The 15,964-nt window shown below is 44.8% G+C and overlaps 1 protein-coding gene across 1 annotated transcript in view; it reads left to right on the top strand.

Moving 5' to 3' along the window:
• The window catches only part of MDGA1 (MAM domain containing glycosylphosphatidylinositol anchor 1), a 487,363-nt gene extending 473,344 nt beyond the window's left edge, over positions 1-14,019 (top strand). Inside the window, exons 15-17 of the mRNA XM_077485391.1 lie at positions 2,062-2,186; positions 9,224-9,332; positions 12,757-14,019. Of these exons, the coding sequence (XP_077341517.1) occupies positions 2,062-2,186; positions 9,224-9,332; positions 12,757-12,848 (326 nt within the window). The 3' untranslated portion in view covers positions 12,849-14,019. The remainder of the gene's footprint in view (positions 1-2,061; positions 2,187-9,223; positions 9,333-12,756) is intronic.
• The last annotated feature ends 1,945 nt before the right edge of the window (positions 14,020-15,964 follow it).

Raw genomic sequence — 15,964 nt, forward strand, 5'->3', positions numbered from 1 at the left:
ATGTAGTGTTGGCTCCTGAAGAGAACGCGCTATTTGTTTTAAAAAAAATTACATTCCTAAAACCACAGTTGGGTTTTAGGGCTAATTTTGCCAAATTATGGTTTCAGTACCAGTCTAGCTGGATTGCACTGAGTTCTCCTTGGCTGCAGGTGTCGCTGTCACTGCCAGCAAGTGGTAGAACGCAGTCTAGTTGGGTGCATTGAATGTCTTCTTTCTCTCTGAACCAGCCTAGTGGAAGTGTCATCTTGCTGTGCATTCTCGGAGAGGGTATTAAAGGTACTGACATCACGGATTTCTGGGTTTCAGTCCAGAAGCGTTTTTCTGTCTGTTTGGTCCTGGACCTCCTGACCAGCCCCCATGGCCCTCCTGGCCTAGGGTGCGGATCCATGCAATTCCGAGTCTCGGGGCTATGTAGCCCGAGGCGAAGCAACTGCTGGGACAGGCCTGAATGGATATGAGGCCATAATGATTCAAAGGTGGTCCGGTGCCGTCTCATCTAAGGAGAGGCCCAGCAACTGGAGAAGCATCCAGGGGAGGACTCTTCGGGAGAAGGCCATGCGTAAGGCTGCTTTCTCAGAAGGAGCCTGAAGGCTCAGTTGAAGGACACTTTGTGGATCTATACTAATACGGTATCACCGGACAGGCTGAGAGATACTGGTACCGTATCATAGTTCTCTAAATTTATCTACGTCCCTCAGTTACATTCAAGTCTGTGGCAGAGACTTTTGCTTCTCAAGTGTTCTACATCCAAGCCTGTGGCAGAGACTTTGCTTTACTTAAAGAGGGAGTCCGCCGGGAGTCCGCCGTTTTTTTTTTTTTTAAAGCCAGCAGCTACAAATACTGCAGCTGCTGACTTTTAAAATAAGGACACTTACCCGCCCAGCGCGCCCGCGATGTCGGCACCCGAAGCCGATCTCTCGATCGTCTCTCGGGTGCTGCCGTCGCCATCTTGGGTATGGGAATCAGGAAATGGAGCCTTTCGGCTTCATTTCCCGGTTCCCTACTGCGCATGCGCGAGTCGCGCTGCGCAATAAGGATGGTCCCCGCTGTCTCTGGGATCCGTGTGTTTCCCAGCAGGCAGCGGGGGACCTTCGGAAAGGGGCGTAGATTCTGCGGAAAGGGGCGTACCTTCTGCAGAATCTACGCCGGAAGTGGGTGCAGATACCTGTACTGTACAGGTACCTGCACCCCCCTCCCCCCCTGAAAGGTGCCAATTGTGGCGCCGGTGGGGGGGGGAGGGTTCCAATGAGCGGAAGGTCCACTTTAGGGTGGAGCTCCGCTTTAACACCCTACCGGCTGCTAGGCCTAGTGAGAGGAGGTCTATCCGGAGGCTGTAAGAATCCAGTTGTGAAACTGTAATTTTCTGGATTTCTATAGTGAAAGACTTCCTATTTTTGCAGTTCCAAAAGTACCTGAACTTTCTTCCTAACCCTCTACCCTTCATTAAGAAACTGTGTTATCTTTTCAATAAATATCCCAAAAAGAGGATCCAGTGTCAGTTTCGGAAATTCTTTGGGCCATCTACCACGGGAACCCCTAGACGGAGGCGAGGTCAAGAAGGTAACGGTAAGCCCAACAAAACCAGCAGCTCCTTCGGGGGTCAGTGCTACATGTACATGGGTTTTTTATTTATTTTTTTTTTTTAATAAATTTGCAAAGATTTAAAACAAACTTCTTTCACGTTGTCATTATGGGGGATTGTTTGTAGAATTTTGAGGAAAATAATTAATTGAATCCATTTTGAAATAAGGCTGTAACATAACAAAATGTGGAAAAAGTGAATCTCTGTGAATACTTTCCGGATGCACTGTATGTGACCTTTTTGCAACAGGTCAACTGACTGCTGTGTTGTGGCGTGCTACAGTGCAGGTGCCTTAGTGTGTTGGGGTGTGGGCAGCACATTGTACAAACGCATGTGATATTGGCGTATATATTTATGTATACAAATAAAAAAAATTTAAAAATGGAATTGAGAATTGAGAATTTCGCAGCTAAATCAATTTCACCGGCTCCCCGTGTGACATGTGAATGACGGACGTTTCTTTGTTCTCTGCTCCTTAGGTCGCCTGAACGTGCTTCTCCGAGCCATTAATACCGGCGACATGCAGCTGTGGTCACTGAACGGGGACAACGGCAATAAATGGCAGCTCGCCAACATTCAAATCAATCCCACCAGACCCTTCCAGGTAAGAGGTATTAGAGGGGAGAACAATTTTCCAGGTACCAAATCCCATCATAAATCTGTTAATAATAATAGGATAAAGGTTGTATATATTGGTGGCCCTTTGCTTGCTTTTAGGCAGAACAATAATGGGGCACTATTCCTCCCTCTGACACCAACAAAGAGACATTTTTTTTTCCAGTGACACCAACAATGGGGCACTGTTCCTTCCAGTGACAGCAACCATGGGGCACTATTCCTTCCACTGACAGCATCAATGGGGTACTATTCCTCCCATTGACACCAACAATAGGCCACAAATTCCTTCCACTGACACCAGCAATGGGACACTATTCCTTCCACTGACACCAACAATAGGCCGCAATTCCTTCCAATGACACCAGCAATGGGACACTATTCCTTCCAATGACACCAGCAATGGGACACTATTCCTTCCAATGACACCAGCAATGGGATACTATTCATTCCAATGACACCAGCAATGGGACACTATTCCTTCCACTGACACCAGCAATGGGACACTATTCCTTCCAATGACACCAGCAATGGGACACTATTCCTTCCAATGACACCAGCAATGGGACACTATTCCTTCCAATGACACCAGCAATGGGGCACTATTCCTTCCACTGACACCAACAATAGGCCGCAATTCCTTCCACTGACACCAGCAATGGGACACTATTCCTTCCACTGACACCAGCAATGGGACACTATTCCTTCCAATGACACCAGCAATGGGACACTATTCCTTCCAATGACACCAGCAATGGGATACTATTCATTCCAATGACACCAGCAATGGGGCACTATTCCTTCCACTGACACCAACAATAGGCCGCAATTCCTTCCACTGACACCAGCAATGGGACACTATTCCTTCCACTGACACCAGCAATGGGACACTATTCCTTCCACTGACACCAGCAATGGGACACTATTCCTTCCAATGACACCAGCAATGGGACACTATTCCTTCCAATGACACCAGCAATGGGATACTATTCATTCCAATGACACCAGCAATGGGACACTATTCCTTCCACTGACACCAGCAATGGGACACTATTCCTTCCAATGACACCAGCAATGGGACACTATTCCTTCCAATGACACCAGCAATGGGACACTATTCCTTCCAATGACACCAGCAATGGGACACTATTCCTTCCAATGACACCAGCAATGGGATACTATTCATTCCAATGACACCAGCAATGGGGCACTATTCCTTCCACTGACACCAACAATAGGCCGCAATTCCTTCCACTGACACCAGCAATGGGACACTATTCCTTCCACTGACACCAGCAATGGGACACTATTCATTCCAATGACACCAGCAATGGGGCACTATTCCTTCCACTGACACCAACAATAGGCCGCAATTCCTTCCAATTACACCAGCAATGGGACACTATTCCTTCCAATGACACCAGCAAAGGGACACTATTGCTTCCACTGACACCATCAATGGGGAACTATTTCTACCACGGACACCAACAATGGGGCACGGTTCCTTCCACTGATACCAATGATGGGGCACAATTCTTTCCACTGACACCAATAATGGGCTACAATTCCTCCTCCTACTGACCACAGGCACTATGTAATTTTCTTACTTCCACTGACAACCCAAGCCTGAGACATTATTTTCTCCCACTCATGCTGGGGCATTCTCTACTCCCACCAGCCACTGACCACCCCCCCAAGTCTTAAAGACAGTAATATGGCCCCTTTTTAATAAGTTTGGAGACCCCTGTAATAAAGCATTGTGTCCCCCAGGGGAAAAAGTACATGCCGTATTCTGTCCCATCTTCCTACAAGCTGTAGAAGGCTAGCTTTGTGGTCGGGTATGGTGCAACGCAGGTAGCAAGGAGACGTCTGTGTTGATAGCTGGTGCTTATCTTCAGCCCTAAGCACGTTTCAAGACAAGGGGTGGCAGGAGTAATGCAAAGGCATGGGAGGCTGACAACACCTTCTGCATTCCTCTTGCTGGCATTTGTGTCTGGAAAGTGCAGCCCTGCTGGCTGCATTGTCAGACAATCCTGGGGGAATATATATCAAAATATGAAACCAGTAGAGCTTATGACGGAATTCCCAAGCAGATATATCAGCCATGCGGCACCTATTCCTTGCTAGGCGGCACAATGAGACCCGCAGAGAATATTATTAAAGACCCAAATTTGTTCCTTGACAGAAGAACAGTCGAGAAATATCTAAATTGTAAAAAGAGAAAATGTTCCCCCATCATAACATCCAGCAAACTATAAACCATCCCCCGTCCTCTATTCAGATGTTATTACACGCAACGTGTAAAGCGAAACGCCGTTTGCGGCCTGGAAGACAATTCCGTGTAAATAACAATGTCCTGTCAGGGAGATGATCTTCTAAAGAGGAGGAGAATAAAATATCTAATATTTCCTGTATTCAAATATTTACTGTGGAATCAATCGCAGTGAGAAGAGGAAGGAGCCAACATTCGTCCCGGAGAACGCCAAGATAAATCCCGACTATGTCATATCTAACCATCTATATCTATCTATCTATCTATCTATCTATCTATCTATCTATCTATCTATCTATCTCATATCTATCTATCTCATATCTATCTATCTCTCTATCTATCTATCTATCTATCTATCTATCTATCTATCTATCTATCTATCTATCTATCTATCTCATATCTATCTATCTATCTATCTATCTATCTATCTCATATCTATCTATCTATCTATCTCATATCTATATCTATATCTATCGATCTATCTATCTATCTATCTATCTATCTATCTATCTATCTATCTATCTATCTCATATCTATCTCATATCTATCTATCTATCTATCTCATATCTATCTATCTATCTATCTATCTCATATCTATATCTATCTATCTATCTATCTATCTATCTATCTATCTATCTATCTATCTCATATCTATCTATCTCTCTATCTATCTATCTATCTATCTATCTATCTATCTATCTATCTATCTATCTATCTATCTCATATCTATCTATCTATCTATCTATCTATCTATCTATCTATCTATCTATCTATCTATCTATCTATCTATCTATCTATCTATCTCATATCTATATCTATCTATCTATCTCATATATCTATCTATCTATCTATCTCTCTATCTATCTCTCTATCTATCTATCTATCTATCTATCTATCTATCTATCTATCTATCTATCTATCTCATATCTATATCTATCTATCTATCTCATATATCTATCTATCTATCTATCTATCTATCTATCTATCTATCTATCTATCTATCTATCTAATATCTATCTATCTCATATCTATCTATCTCTCTATCTATCTCTCTATCTATCTATCTATCTATCTATCTATCTATCTATCTATCTATCTATCTATCTATCTCATATCTATCTCATATCTATCTCATATCTATCTATCTATCTCATATCTATATCTATCTATCTATCTATCTATCTATCTATCTATCTATCTATCTATCTATCTATCTATCTATCTATCTATCTATCTATCTATCGCACCCTAATGTTTAGGCAGGGTTGCTCTTATATTTGCCAAGTGATAGTTGCCTTGGCCAATTGCTAGGGGGTCAATGGACTTCGCCCTAATTCTGGAATTGCTGCTCTTTTCTCATCGGTAGGTGGCCGGGTACCTGGCAACATTACATAAGACAAGGGCATTGCAAGGACAGATTAGGAGTATATGGGGTATCTCAGCCAATGGGCAGGGGTTTTCTTGAATCCCTTGGCCTGCTGGGAGAAACTATTTGTTTGGGTGGGGTTAGGTGATCGAGGTTCTGTGCCACCTGAATTTGAGTGGACATGTGTTGTGCTGCCTCTGGCTTCTAGGCCAGAGCCTGTGGCCTATCTCGGGCACATCTGGCTGCTAGGCTGTCTGAGGGCCTATCCAGAAGCAAGAGAGCAGCGTAGGGTTGGGACTGCGGCTTGCAGTCCAGCCAGAAGTGACGGTTCTGCCGGCCGGAGAACCTGTCGTGGTCAGAGGTAGAAGGAAATCTGTCGCCACTAAGGGACCATCCACCTTGTTACCAGGGACCACAGTGAGTACCTGAAGCAAGTACCAGAGCAGCATTCTCACCAACCGGGGACGGTGAAGAATTGGGAAACGTCAACAGGTGTCAAGCCAGGGACCCAGCCAGCGGAGGTGACGCTTGCAGAGCAGTCTTGTGTGCCAAGCCAGGGACCGAGCAGGCCAGTGGGGTGACGCTTGAGGAAGATACTCAGTGAGAAGACTGGAGGAGCTCAGGAGATCCAGTGGCACTGGATCAACGGGTCTAAGTGATAGACTGGGAGCTTAATTGAGTCAAAATCTAAAAGGGAGCTTGTGGAGGAAGTGAAAGAGTTCATTACAACCTTTTTTAGAAACTGTTCAAGATTGCTGCCATAGGAGACAGCCTGTCTACACATGCAGATGTGGCATCCAGCTGGGTGCCTTTCCCTGCATGGCTGTCTACTATAGAAGTCGCGGAGTCTGCTAATTAACATTGCAACCACTTAAGGTTGTCCTGGCCCTAACACTCTCTCCCACAGTTCTGTTTAAGAGACAATGAATCTCTTTGCATTCAAGAAGTGTCTGGCCCCCATGCATCTACCTTAAACTACACCCACCATACCTCGTAACCCACTCTACATAGAAGGATGTCAGCTATCCCTAACTCTGGAGGTTCTCATTAGACCAAAGGTGACCCAGGACTTGGCTACATATCTATCTATCTTTCCAAAATAACTGTTCTGTTTTATTTGACGCAATGGAAGGTTTTTATACACATGATTATGTAGGTATCACATTAATATTCCAATTTTACTTTTATGGTAACAAGGGGCGTAACATAGGCAGGCTAATTCTAATCAGGACTCAAAAGAATACAAACATGTAATGAAAACATTATTAGTGCCGTGTGCACAGTGAGTGCAATACATACAAAACACAATACACTTATATACAGAACTTACAGATTTCCTTTACTCTATCTATCTATCTATCTATCTATCTATCTATCTATCTATCTATCTATCTATCTATCTATCTATCTATCTATCTATCTATCTATCTATCTACCTATCTACCTATCTACCTATCTATCTACCTACCTATCTATCTACCTACCTATCTATCTACCTACCTATGTATCTACCTACCTATCTATCTACCTATCTACCTATCTATATATCTATGGACCTTGCTTTGTGCACTGGTCCAAATCATTTGGTGGAGGGGGGATTATGTTATGGGGTTGTTTTTCAGCTGTTGGGCTTGGCCCCTTAGTTCCAGTGGAAGAAACGCTTAAGGCGTCAGCATGCCAAAACATTTTGGACAATTTCATGCTCCCAACTTTGTGGTAACAGTTTGGGGACGGCCCCTTCCTGTTCCAACATGACTGCTCACCAGTGCACAAAGCAAGGTCCATAAGGACGTGGATGATCAAGTTTGGGTTGGAGGAACTTGACTAGCCTCAATCCAGTAGAACACCTTTGGGATGAATTAGAGCAGAGACTACGAGTCAGGCCTTCTTGTCCAACATCAGTGCCTGACCTCACCAATGCTCTTCTGGAAGAATGGTCAAACATTCCCATAGACACACTCCTAAACCTTGTGGACGGCCTTCCCAGAAGAGTTGAAGCTGTTATAGCTGAAAAGGGTGGGCCAACTCAACATTGAACCCTACGGAATAAGACTGGGATGTCATTAAAGTTCATGTGCGTGTAAAGGCAGGTGTCCCAATACTTTTGATAATATAGTGTATCTATCTATACATTTGTCTCTAAATGAGAATACAGATGTATTGTACATACAATGGGGTGGGAATTAGAGATGGGGATAATCTCAGCACAGAGGAATCAATAATATTAATATGCTTCAGAAGTTCAGCGACCTTTAATAAATCCATTTTAATCTTGTTTACGTTAGCAGTATATTTTCTCACCGCAATTACCAGTAATTGTTCTGAACCATGTGGGAGGAGAGAACAGATTATCGCCTCCATCCATCTCCGCTCCCCGATTTCTTCCCTGACAATAGAGATGTGTTATTGTTGATTAAAACATGAGAAATATGTCAGGTGAGAGTTAGAGCTGGAGGACTCTGCTCCTTCCTCTAACTAACTCTCCTCTCCAGGGCCGTCTTTAATATTGATTGGACCCTGGGCAAAACTTTTCTTGGGGGCCCCCCTCCCCATGTAGTTTTGCTCTCCACCTGCTCGGAGACAACAATAAATAGCAGCTAGACTCGAAATCAGATTACTGAATCAGATCAGGCAGCTATTGCAATTGGTTGCCAGAGGTTACAGTGTATCATTACCGCTCACTGACTGGTTGCTAGAGGTTACAGCACACATTACAGCTCACTGGTTAGTTGCTATAGGTTACAGCACATGATTTCTGCTTGTTGATTGGTTGCTAGAGATTACTGTGGATATGACCTCAGGGGGGGGAATGATATACATATCAATGCCGCCGGCCGCCTCTATTTACATATGAATGCCGGTAATTTACATGTAAACATAGGGTCTGCAGGTGAGTCATCTGTACACAACAATAGGGCAGAGCTGGGCAGCATTAGTAGCAGCACTTCACACTGAGATATTGGGACACAGCACAGGACTAAAACCTGAAGGGGCGAGGGAATTTAAACCAGGTTAGTTGGCAAGTAGCTTTGGGCCCCACAACAATGACAGGGCCCAGGGCAGCTGCCCTTTTTGCCCTGCCTTAAAAACGGCCCTGCTCCTCTTCTGAAATACTCTGCTCTGCTGGAGGACTCTGCTTCTTCCTCTATAACTCTCCTCTCCTGAGATACTCTGCCATGCTGGAGGACTCTGCTCCTTCCTCTATAACTCTCCTCTCCTGAGATACTCTGCCATGCTGGAGGACTCTGCTCCTTCCTCTATAACTCTCCTCTCCTGAGATACTCTGCCATGCTGGAGGAACTCAACCAAACAATGTTTTGCAATGGTAAAAAAGTGGTGTGTACAATGACAGAGTCTCGGCTAACCTTTTTCTTCTCTCATCTCTCAGGTCATATTTGAATGTATTACTGGCAACGGGATGGAAGGTGACATGGCCATCGATGATGTCACTATAAAAAGAGGAGAGTGTCCGAAACGGATAAGCTCGCCACAAAAACGTGAGTCCTTCCTCGGGTGATCTGACGGTTGACAAAGAGATCCATAAAAGTGAAATTGGAGGAGTTCACTGACAGAGCAGTATCGAGTTGTGTTATCAGACGAGCGCCCTCACCTCCTTTGTTCAATAATTGATGACCTTTCATTGGGTGGTACGGCATCGCGGCTTCCTGACAATAGACAGTTCCAGCCTCTGCAATTAAGAGATAAAGCTGTCACTGCTAACTGGGACAACTATAGTCCATGGAAGTACACGGCTGTAGGTGCAGAGCTCTCCAGGATCAGTCTGTTCCTCACATAGTAGGAACACAAGCAGTCAACACTCCATAGTGCTAGATCGCAATAAACTTTATTCACATCAAAGTCCACCAGACATGTCATTCCCCACCAGGCGTGGCTCTACCACTGACGTTTTTCACCCAATATGGGATTAGCCATAGGGGACTAAGCCTACATTCAGTATTGGATATGTAGCCCACAACAATGAAAAGACTACTGCTCGAATTACCCTCCAAACATGTATCAGTCAGATCATGCTTATTTATGTTTCTGGTTACAGTATATATTGGTAGGGTAATATGATCAGAAGGGGGAACCACCTTTTCAAGTGTATAAAAGCCTGTATTCTTGTTCAAATAAAGAGTTCAAGCTTTGCAGCCAAACCAGTCGTCCTGCCAAGTTCTTGGTTGTAACATGCGGCTATAATATCTGATATCTATCTTCAGACTGGAGGAAGTGGTATTTGACGGAAGCACTCAAGCGGAGTGTGGGACATTCCGTTACAGTAGGTATAGTCATTTTTAGCAGGGGTTCCCTGGGACCTGAAAAAGTTATTGCAGGGGTTCCCTGTGTTACAAAGGTTGAGAAAGGCTATACTAGACCCTTTAGGCCTGGTATGAATGTCAAGAGGGATGCCATATAAAATAAAAACGGATTCCCAGGCAATAAATCAATGGGGCTGGGTGGTTCCTAAGGACATGGTGGGTGAAGATGCTCATAGTTACATAGTTAGTAAGGTTCAATAAAGACACCAGTCCATCCAGTTCAACCTGAGTGAGTGTCTACAATTGTCCCTATCCCTGTACATTGCACACTCACATTGGTTCATATACTAGGACCAATTTTGGACAGAAGCCAATTAACCTACCTGCATGTATTTGGAGTGTGGGAGGAAACCGGAGTACCCGGAGGAAACCCATGCAGGCACAGGGAGAACATGCAAACTCCAGGCAGGTAGTGTCGTGGTTGGGATTCGAACCAGCAACCCTTTTTACTGCTGGGCGAGAGTGCTACCCACTACACCACTGTGCTGCCCTGCGCTACTATGTCCTTAGCAAATGTTGACAGAAAGAACGATGCTGTCATATGTATATAGTAGCGGGAGAAAAACCTACCCCTGCCGAATATGCCAAAAGTTCTGGCAAGTGCCCAAACAACCAAAGTTCAATCCGAACCTTTGTTTGAACCAAAGCTGGAGCTCATCCCTAGTGACTACTCATATCTAGACCCTAAAATAGTATGATTCTCTTACGCCTTTGAGGCCTCTAATAAAATATGTCCTTGTCTTATGAAAAAGCCTTCAAATTTATCAAGTTTTTTTTTCCAAAGAAATTTGGATTCAGTAAACTTTGCACTAAAATTTGACCATGTAAAGCCCATGTAAATCATTAGTAATAATTAATATGCAGTTCAGTTTTGGCTGCAGTTCATAAAAAAAAGGATATCGGAGAACTGGAGAAAGTGCAGAGAAGAGCAACCAAACTGATAAGAGATTTGGAGGAGCTCAGCTATAAGGAAAGAATAGAGGAATTTAACTTATTCTCTCTTGCGAAGAAGAGATTAAGGGAAGATATGATCACCATGTATAAATACATAATTGGTCCATATAGTGAACTCGGTTTTGCGTTATTCACTTTAAGGTCATCACAGAGAACAAGGGGGCGCTCTTTACGTCTGGAGGAAAAGAGATTTAACCTCCAAATATGTAAAGGCTTCTTCACAGTAAGCTGCGAAAATGTGGAATACAGTAGACTCCCTCAAGAGCTGGTTCTGGCCAGCTCAGTCGATTGTTTTTAACCACTTCAATACCGGGCACTTTCACCCCCTTCCTTCCCAGCCCAATTTTCAACTTTCATCGCTCTCGCAATTTCAATGACAATTGCGCGGTCATGCTACACTGTACCCAAATGAAATTTTTATCATTTTGTTCGCACAAATAGAGCTTTATTTTGGTGGTATTTATTCACGACTCCGTTTTTTTATTTTTTTTGCGATATAAGCGCAAAAAAAGTGAAATTTGGAAAAAAAACAATATTTTATTTTTTCTTTATTTTAAAAGAAATCCAATAAAATCAAATTTTGTCATAAATTTAAGCCAAAATGTATTCTGCTACATGTTTTTGGTAAAAAATTTTTTCGTTAAGTGTATAATAATTGGTTTGTGTGATCACGGACATATGTACGCAAATGATCATGTACATATGTGTGCAGATAATCATTGGGAGATGTGATTTTAGTGGGACATATGTGGGGGACAGGTGTTTTTTTATTTGGGGACATGTCTTTTTATTATTTGGGGACATGTGTGTTTTGGGGACATGTGTGGGGACATTGTGTTTACACTGTGGGTTTACACTGTGGGTTTACACTAGACTAGTGATCAGTGAGTAAAAAGCTGTAAAAAACAGCTCATACTCACTGATCATCAGCCGGCTGCAGCGATCTGCTCTCCTCTCCTCAGCGACGACTTCCGTGTGAGGAGATGAGAGCCGATTGCCTAGCAACCGGCTGTTTGTTTTGATCACATGACAGCTGTGATTGGACACGGCCATCATGTGATCAGGAGGGCCAATTACAGAGCCCTCCTGCCGATCCGAGATGTGCCGTGTCCGGGTGACACGAGCGCATCGGGATCGCGCTGCTGCCCGGGCACGTGTGCGATCCCCCTCCTTCTGAAGGACGTTCCTGAACGTCCAGTCAGAAGGAGGCGGCTCCCACCCGGCCGTATATGTACATTGGCCGGGTGGGAAGTAGTTAAGAAGGCCTCGGTTCTTTTCTAAATGCATAAAATATAACTGGATACTAATATTTATATGTAAAAAGGATCAAGGGAATATCCGATTGCCTTTTGGGGGAACATGGAGGAGTTTTATTCCAGCCACGGGAGCAAATTGTCATGCTTTCTTGGGGCTTTTTTTTTTTGCCTTCCTCTGAATCAATTGTGGGTATTGGATTGTGTATATATTTTCGATTTGTGTGTGTGGTTTTTTTTCTGTTATTTGAACTCGATGGACTTGTGTGTGGTTTTTTTTCAACCAGATTACCTATTTAACATTTTTTTGCAGTGGGCATTTATTTAGTGACATTGCATCTGTTTCTGGTGGTTCTAGGAAGCATCTAACTGATCTTCTTCTTCTTGTATTGTAGCTGCAGCACCTCCTGGCAATCTGGCCTGCCACTCCCACTCAGGTTCTCTATACTGGCTCCTGACTTTCTTCTTATTCGTCCTCCTGAGATGATACTCTGCTGCTCCTGTTGGATTCAGAACCAGGCCGTCCTATCTTTTGTACACTTTCCTCCTCGATCCTCCTCCACTGACACACCAAAGTGTCAAGATATTACCAAAGACCGACAAGTGTGATGGCTTGAAGGAGCCAACGAGACTGAAGACTTCCTTTGAGAAGCCCAAACGCGTCTACAATACATCCAAGGGGAGAGAGAGAGAGAGAGAAGTCAGGGAAGGTATTGATACAAAGTAGAAAGTGACGACAACGTCAGGACAAGGTGGAAGCGGAGAGGAAAACCCGGACGTGGTCTAACTATTGACTCAGAGATGCTAAGACTTGTCCACATGGGAGATGTGGACTTCAAAAGATAATAATAAATAAGGACAAGCAACATTTATAAAGAAACTATATTGAGATTATAAGCACAAATTTCTAACAAACTGTGGAGACCGTGGCTGGGAGAATGTTACTCTGCCTTGGGGGCAGAAACTTTGTTGGAACGTCCCGGCTGCTGTAGCCCCCGATTTTCTAAGTAGATTCCTTTTTCGCGTGCTGCTCTGTTTCATCTATGCCCATGTACAACCACACCATTTGCATGTGCTTCACTGCCCCTATGTACATCGCCATGTAACCAATCGTCTTTAGCCATCCATTTTGAACATGTTTACGCATTTCAGGGAGGGCGCACATAGAGACTGTCGCTTCCGGTGAAAGAAAAAGATTGTAGACTTCATCCCGAGTATGGTTAGAGCATAGCCAACGTTTTAGGTCTTCCCTGTGGGCACGTCAAGCGAACGTGGGAGTCGTGGGTCACGCCCATCATCTTACAGACCGTCCAAAGATTGGAGAATGCAGTTTACGTAATTTAGGTACATATATAAATATATTTATTATAGAAGGATACTAAGTTGTAGAAATGGCTGCTTGAAAAAAAAAACATTTAGCGTTCAATGATCTTCCTCCTTTCTGAAAAAAACAGGCATACCAGTGCCCCAACCTCAGACTCAACATTGCCTCCGTTCGTCTATCATTCTTCATTTCCGGTCTCATGACATTCGCTCTGTTCTTACATACTTCATAGACCTCAGCAGGGGACTTCGCACAGCTCATGCAATCAGTACAATGACATTTAGGAAATTGTTACCAAATCTGAACGTTTTAAATAAACAGATATCTATTTCTAGTGGTTGTCATTGGTGTCGACTCATCAGAGAAGGTGTGAATGTGTTTAGGATGAACATGAGGTTAGTGGGGAGGGTTCCTGGAACAGCAAATGGAAGGCTTGATGGAATGTGATGAGAAAGGTCCTACTCTGGGCAATAGGCATTGTTCATTTAAAGTGAACCTGTCCGCCATTTTGAGCTCTCTAGACCCCTCTCTAGCCTAATTCCACTTTACCATGTCTTGTTTTTTCCTGACATCAAGACTTATGCCACGTACACACGATCAAACAATCCGGTGGAAAAATCCGCCCGTGTGTGGGCTTCGGCTGACTTTTTTTTACCCAAAAGTCCAGTGGACTTAGAAAGTAGACTCACAGTCCGGCGGACAATACGGCCGTGTGTGCTAGTCCGCCGTACTTTTGAAATGAACAGACTTTTCCAGCACCGTCACCTGGTATGAACTTAAAGGGGAAGCCCTACGCCAAAAAAAGGGCATGGGTGTCCCCCCTAGGTCCATATCAGACCCTTATCCGAGCACATACCCGGCTGGTCAGGAAAGGGGGTGGGGAAGAGCGAGCGCCCCCCCCCCCCTCCTGAGCCATACCAGGCTGCATGTCCTCAACATGGGGGGTGCTTTGGGGAAGGGGGGCTGCGCGGCCCCCCCACCCCAAAGCACCTTGTCCCCATGTTGATGAGGACAAGGGCCTCTTCCCGACAACCCTGGCCATTGGTTGTTGGGGTCTGCGGGAGGGGGGCTTATCGGAATCCTGGAGCCCCCTTTAATAAGGGGCCCCCTGGATCCCGGCCCCCCACCCTATGTGAATGAGTATGGGGTACAATGTACCCCTACCCATTCACCTGTGAAAACAAATGTAAAAAAAACACAACACACAAGGGTTAAAAATAATTTATTGCACAGCTCCGGGGTCTTCTTCCGTCTTGGGGGGTCTTCTCGCCGGACTCCTCCGCTATCTTCTGCTAGCTCTTCTATTAACAGAGGAGCCCGGCTTTCTTCTTCGTCGCCGCCCGGGGGTCTTCTTCCGACTTCGGGGGTCTTGTCCCCCTCTTCGGTTCTTCTTGCCGGGCCTCCGCGCCTTCTTCTAACTCTTTTACAAGTGGTGGCCCGGTCTTCTATCGCCACTGTCGCCGCTGTCTTCGCGGCCTTCTGTTCTTCTCTTCTTGAGCTGTTGACTCGTCACTGTCTCTGGCCACAATGACAGGGACGCAGCGTGCGGCGACTTATATAGGGACATCGCCGGGTGATGCCCCCGCCCATTATGATGTCACAGTCCCAGCATCCTCTGGGACTGTGAATATCATAATGGACGAGGACATCAGCCGGCGATGTCCCTATATAAGTCGTCGCACGCCGTGTCCCTGTCATTGTGGCCAGAGACAGTGACGAGTCAACAGCTCAAGAAGAGAAGAAGAGAAGAACAGAACAACAGAAGGCAGCAAAGACAGCGGCGATAGAAGACCGGGCCACCGCTTGTAAAAGAGCTAGAAGAAGGCGCAGAGGCCCGGCAAGAAGAACCGAAGAGGGGGACAAGACCTATACCCACATTCCTCCCACTCCCTACACCATGAGATGAGTGGGGAGAGTTCTCCAAACAGCGAATGAAAAGGTTGATGGAATGTGATGAGAGAGGTCATAATGGGCAATGGGCATTGTTCAATTAAATTGAACTTATACGTCATTTGGAGCTCTCTATACCCCACTCCGGTCTAGTTTCATTTTAACATGTTCTGTCTTTTTCTGGACCTCATGCCTTAGCTCCAACAAATGCCATCCTGCTCCCCAATGAGCTGGTCATCATTGGATGGTGGAACAACAGTTGGACAGGCTTAGTTATAAAGTCATGAAATCAGGTCCCTCAGTCTTCCAATCTACACACTTACCATCCCTCAGTCTCCCCCAATCCCCACGCTCCCCACCCTCAGTCTCTCCAATCCCCACACTCCCCA

Source organism: Lithobates pipiens, unplaced genomic scaffold (assembly GCF_037356315.1).
Source record: "Lithobates pipiens isolate NorthernLeopardFrog02 unplaced genomic scaffold, aLitPip1_a1.2 Scaffold_18, whole genome shotgun sequence".
In the NCBI taxonomy this organism is placed as follows: domain Eukaryota; kingdom Metazoa; phylum Chordata; class Amphibia; order Anura; family Ranidae; genus Lithobates; species Lithobates pipiens.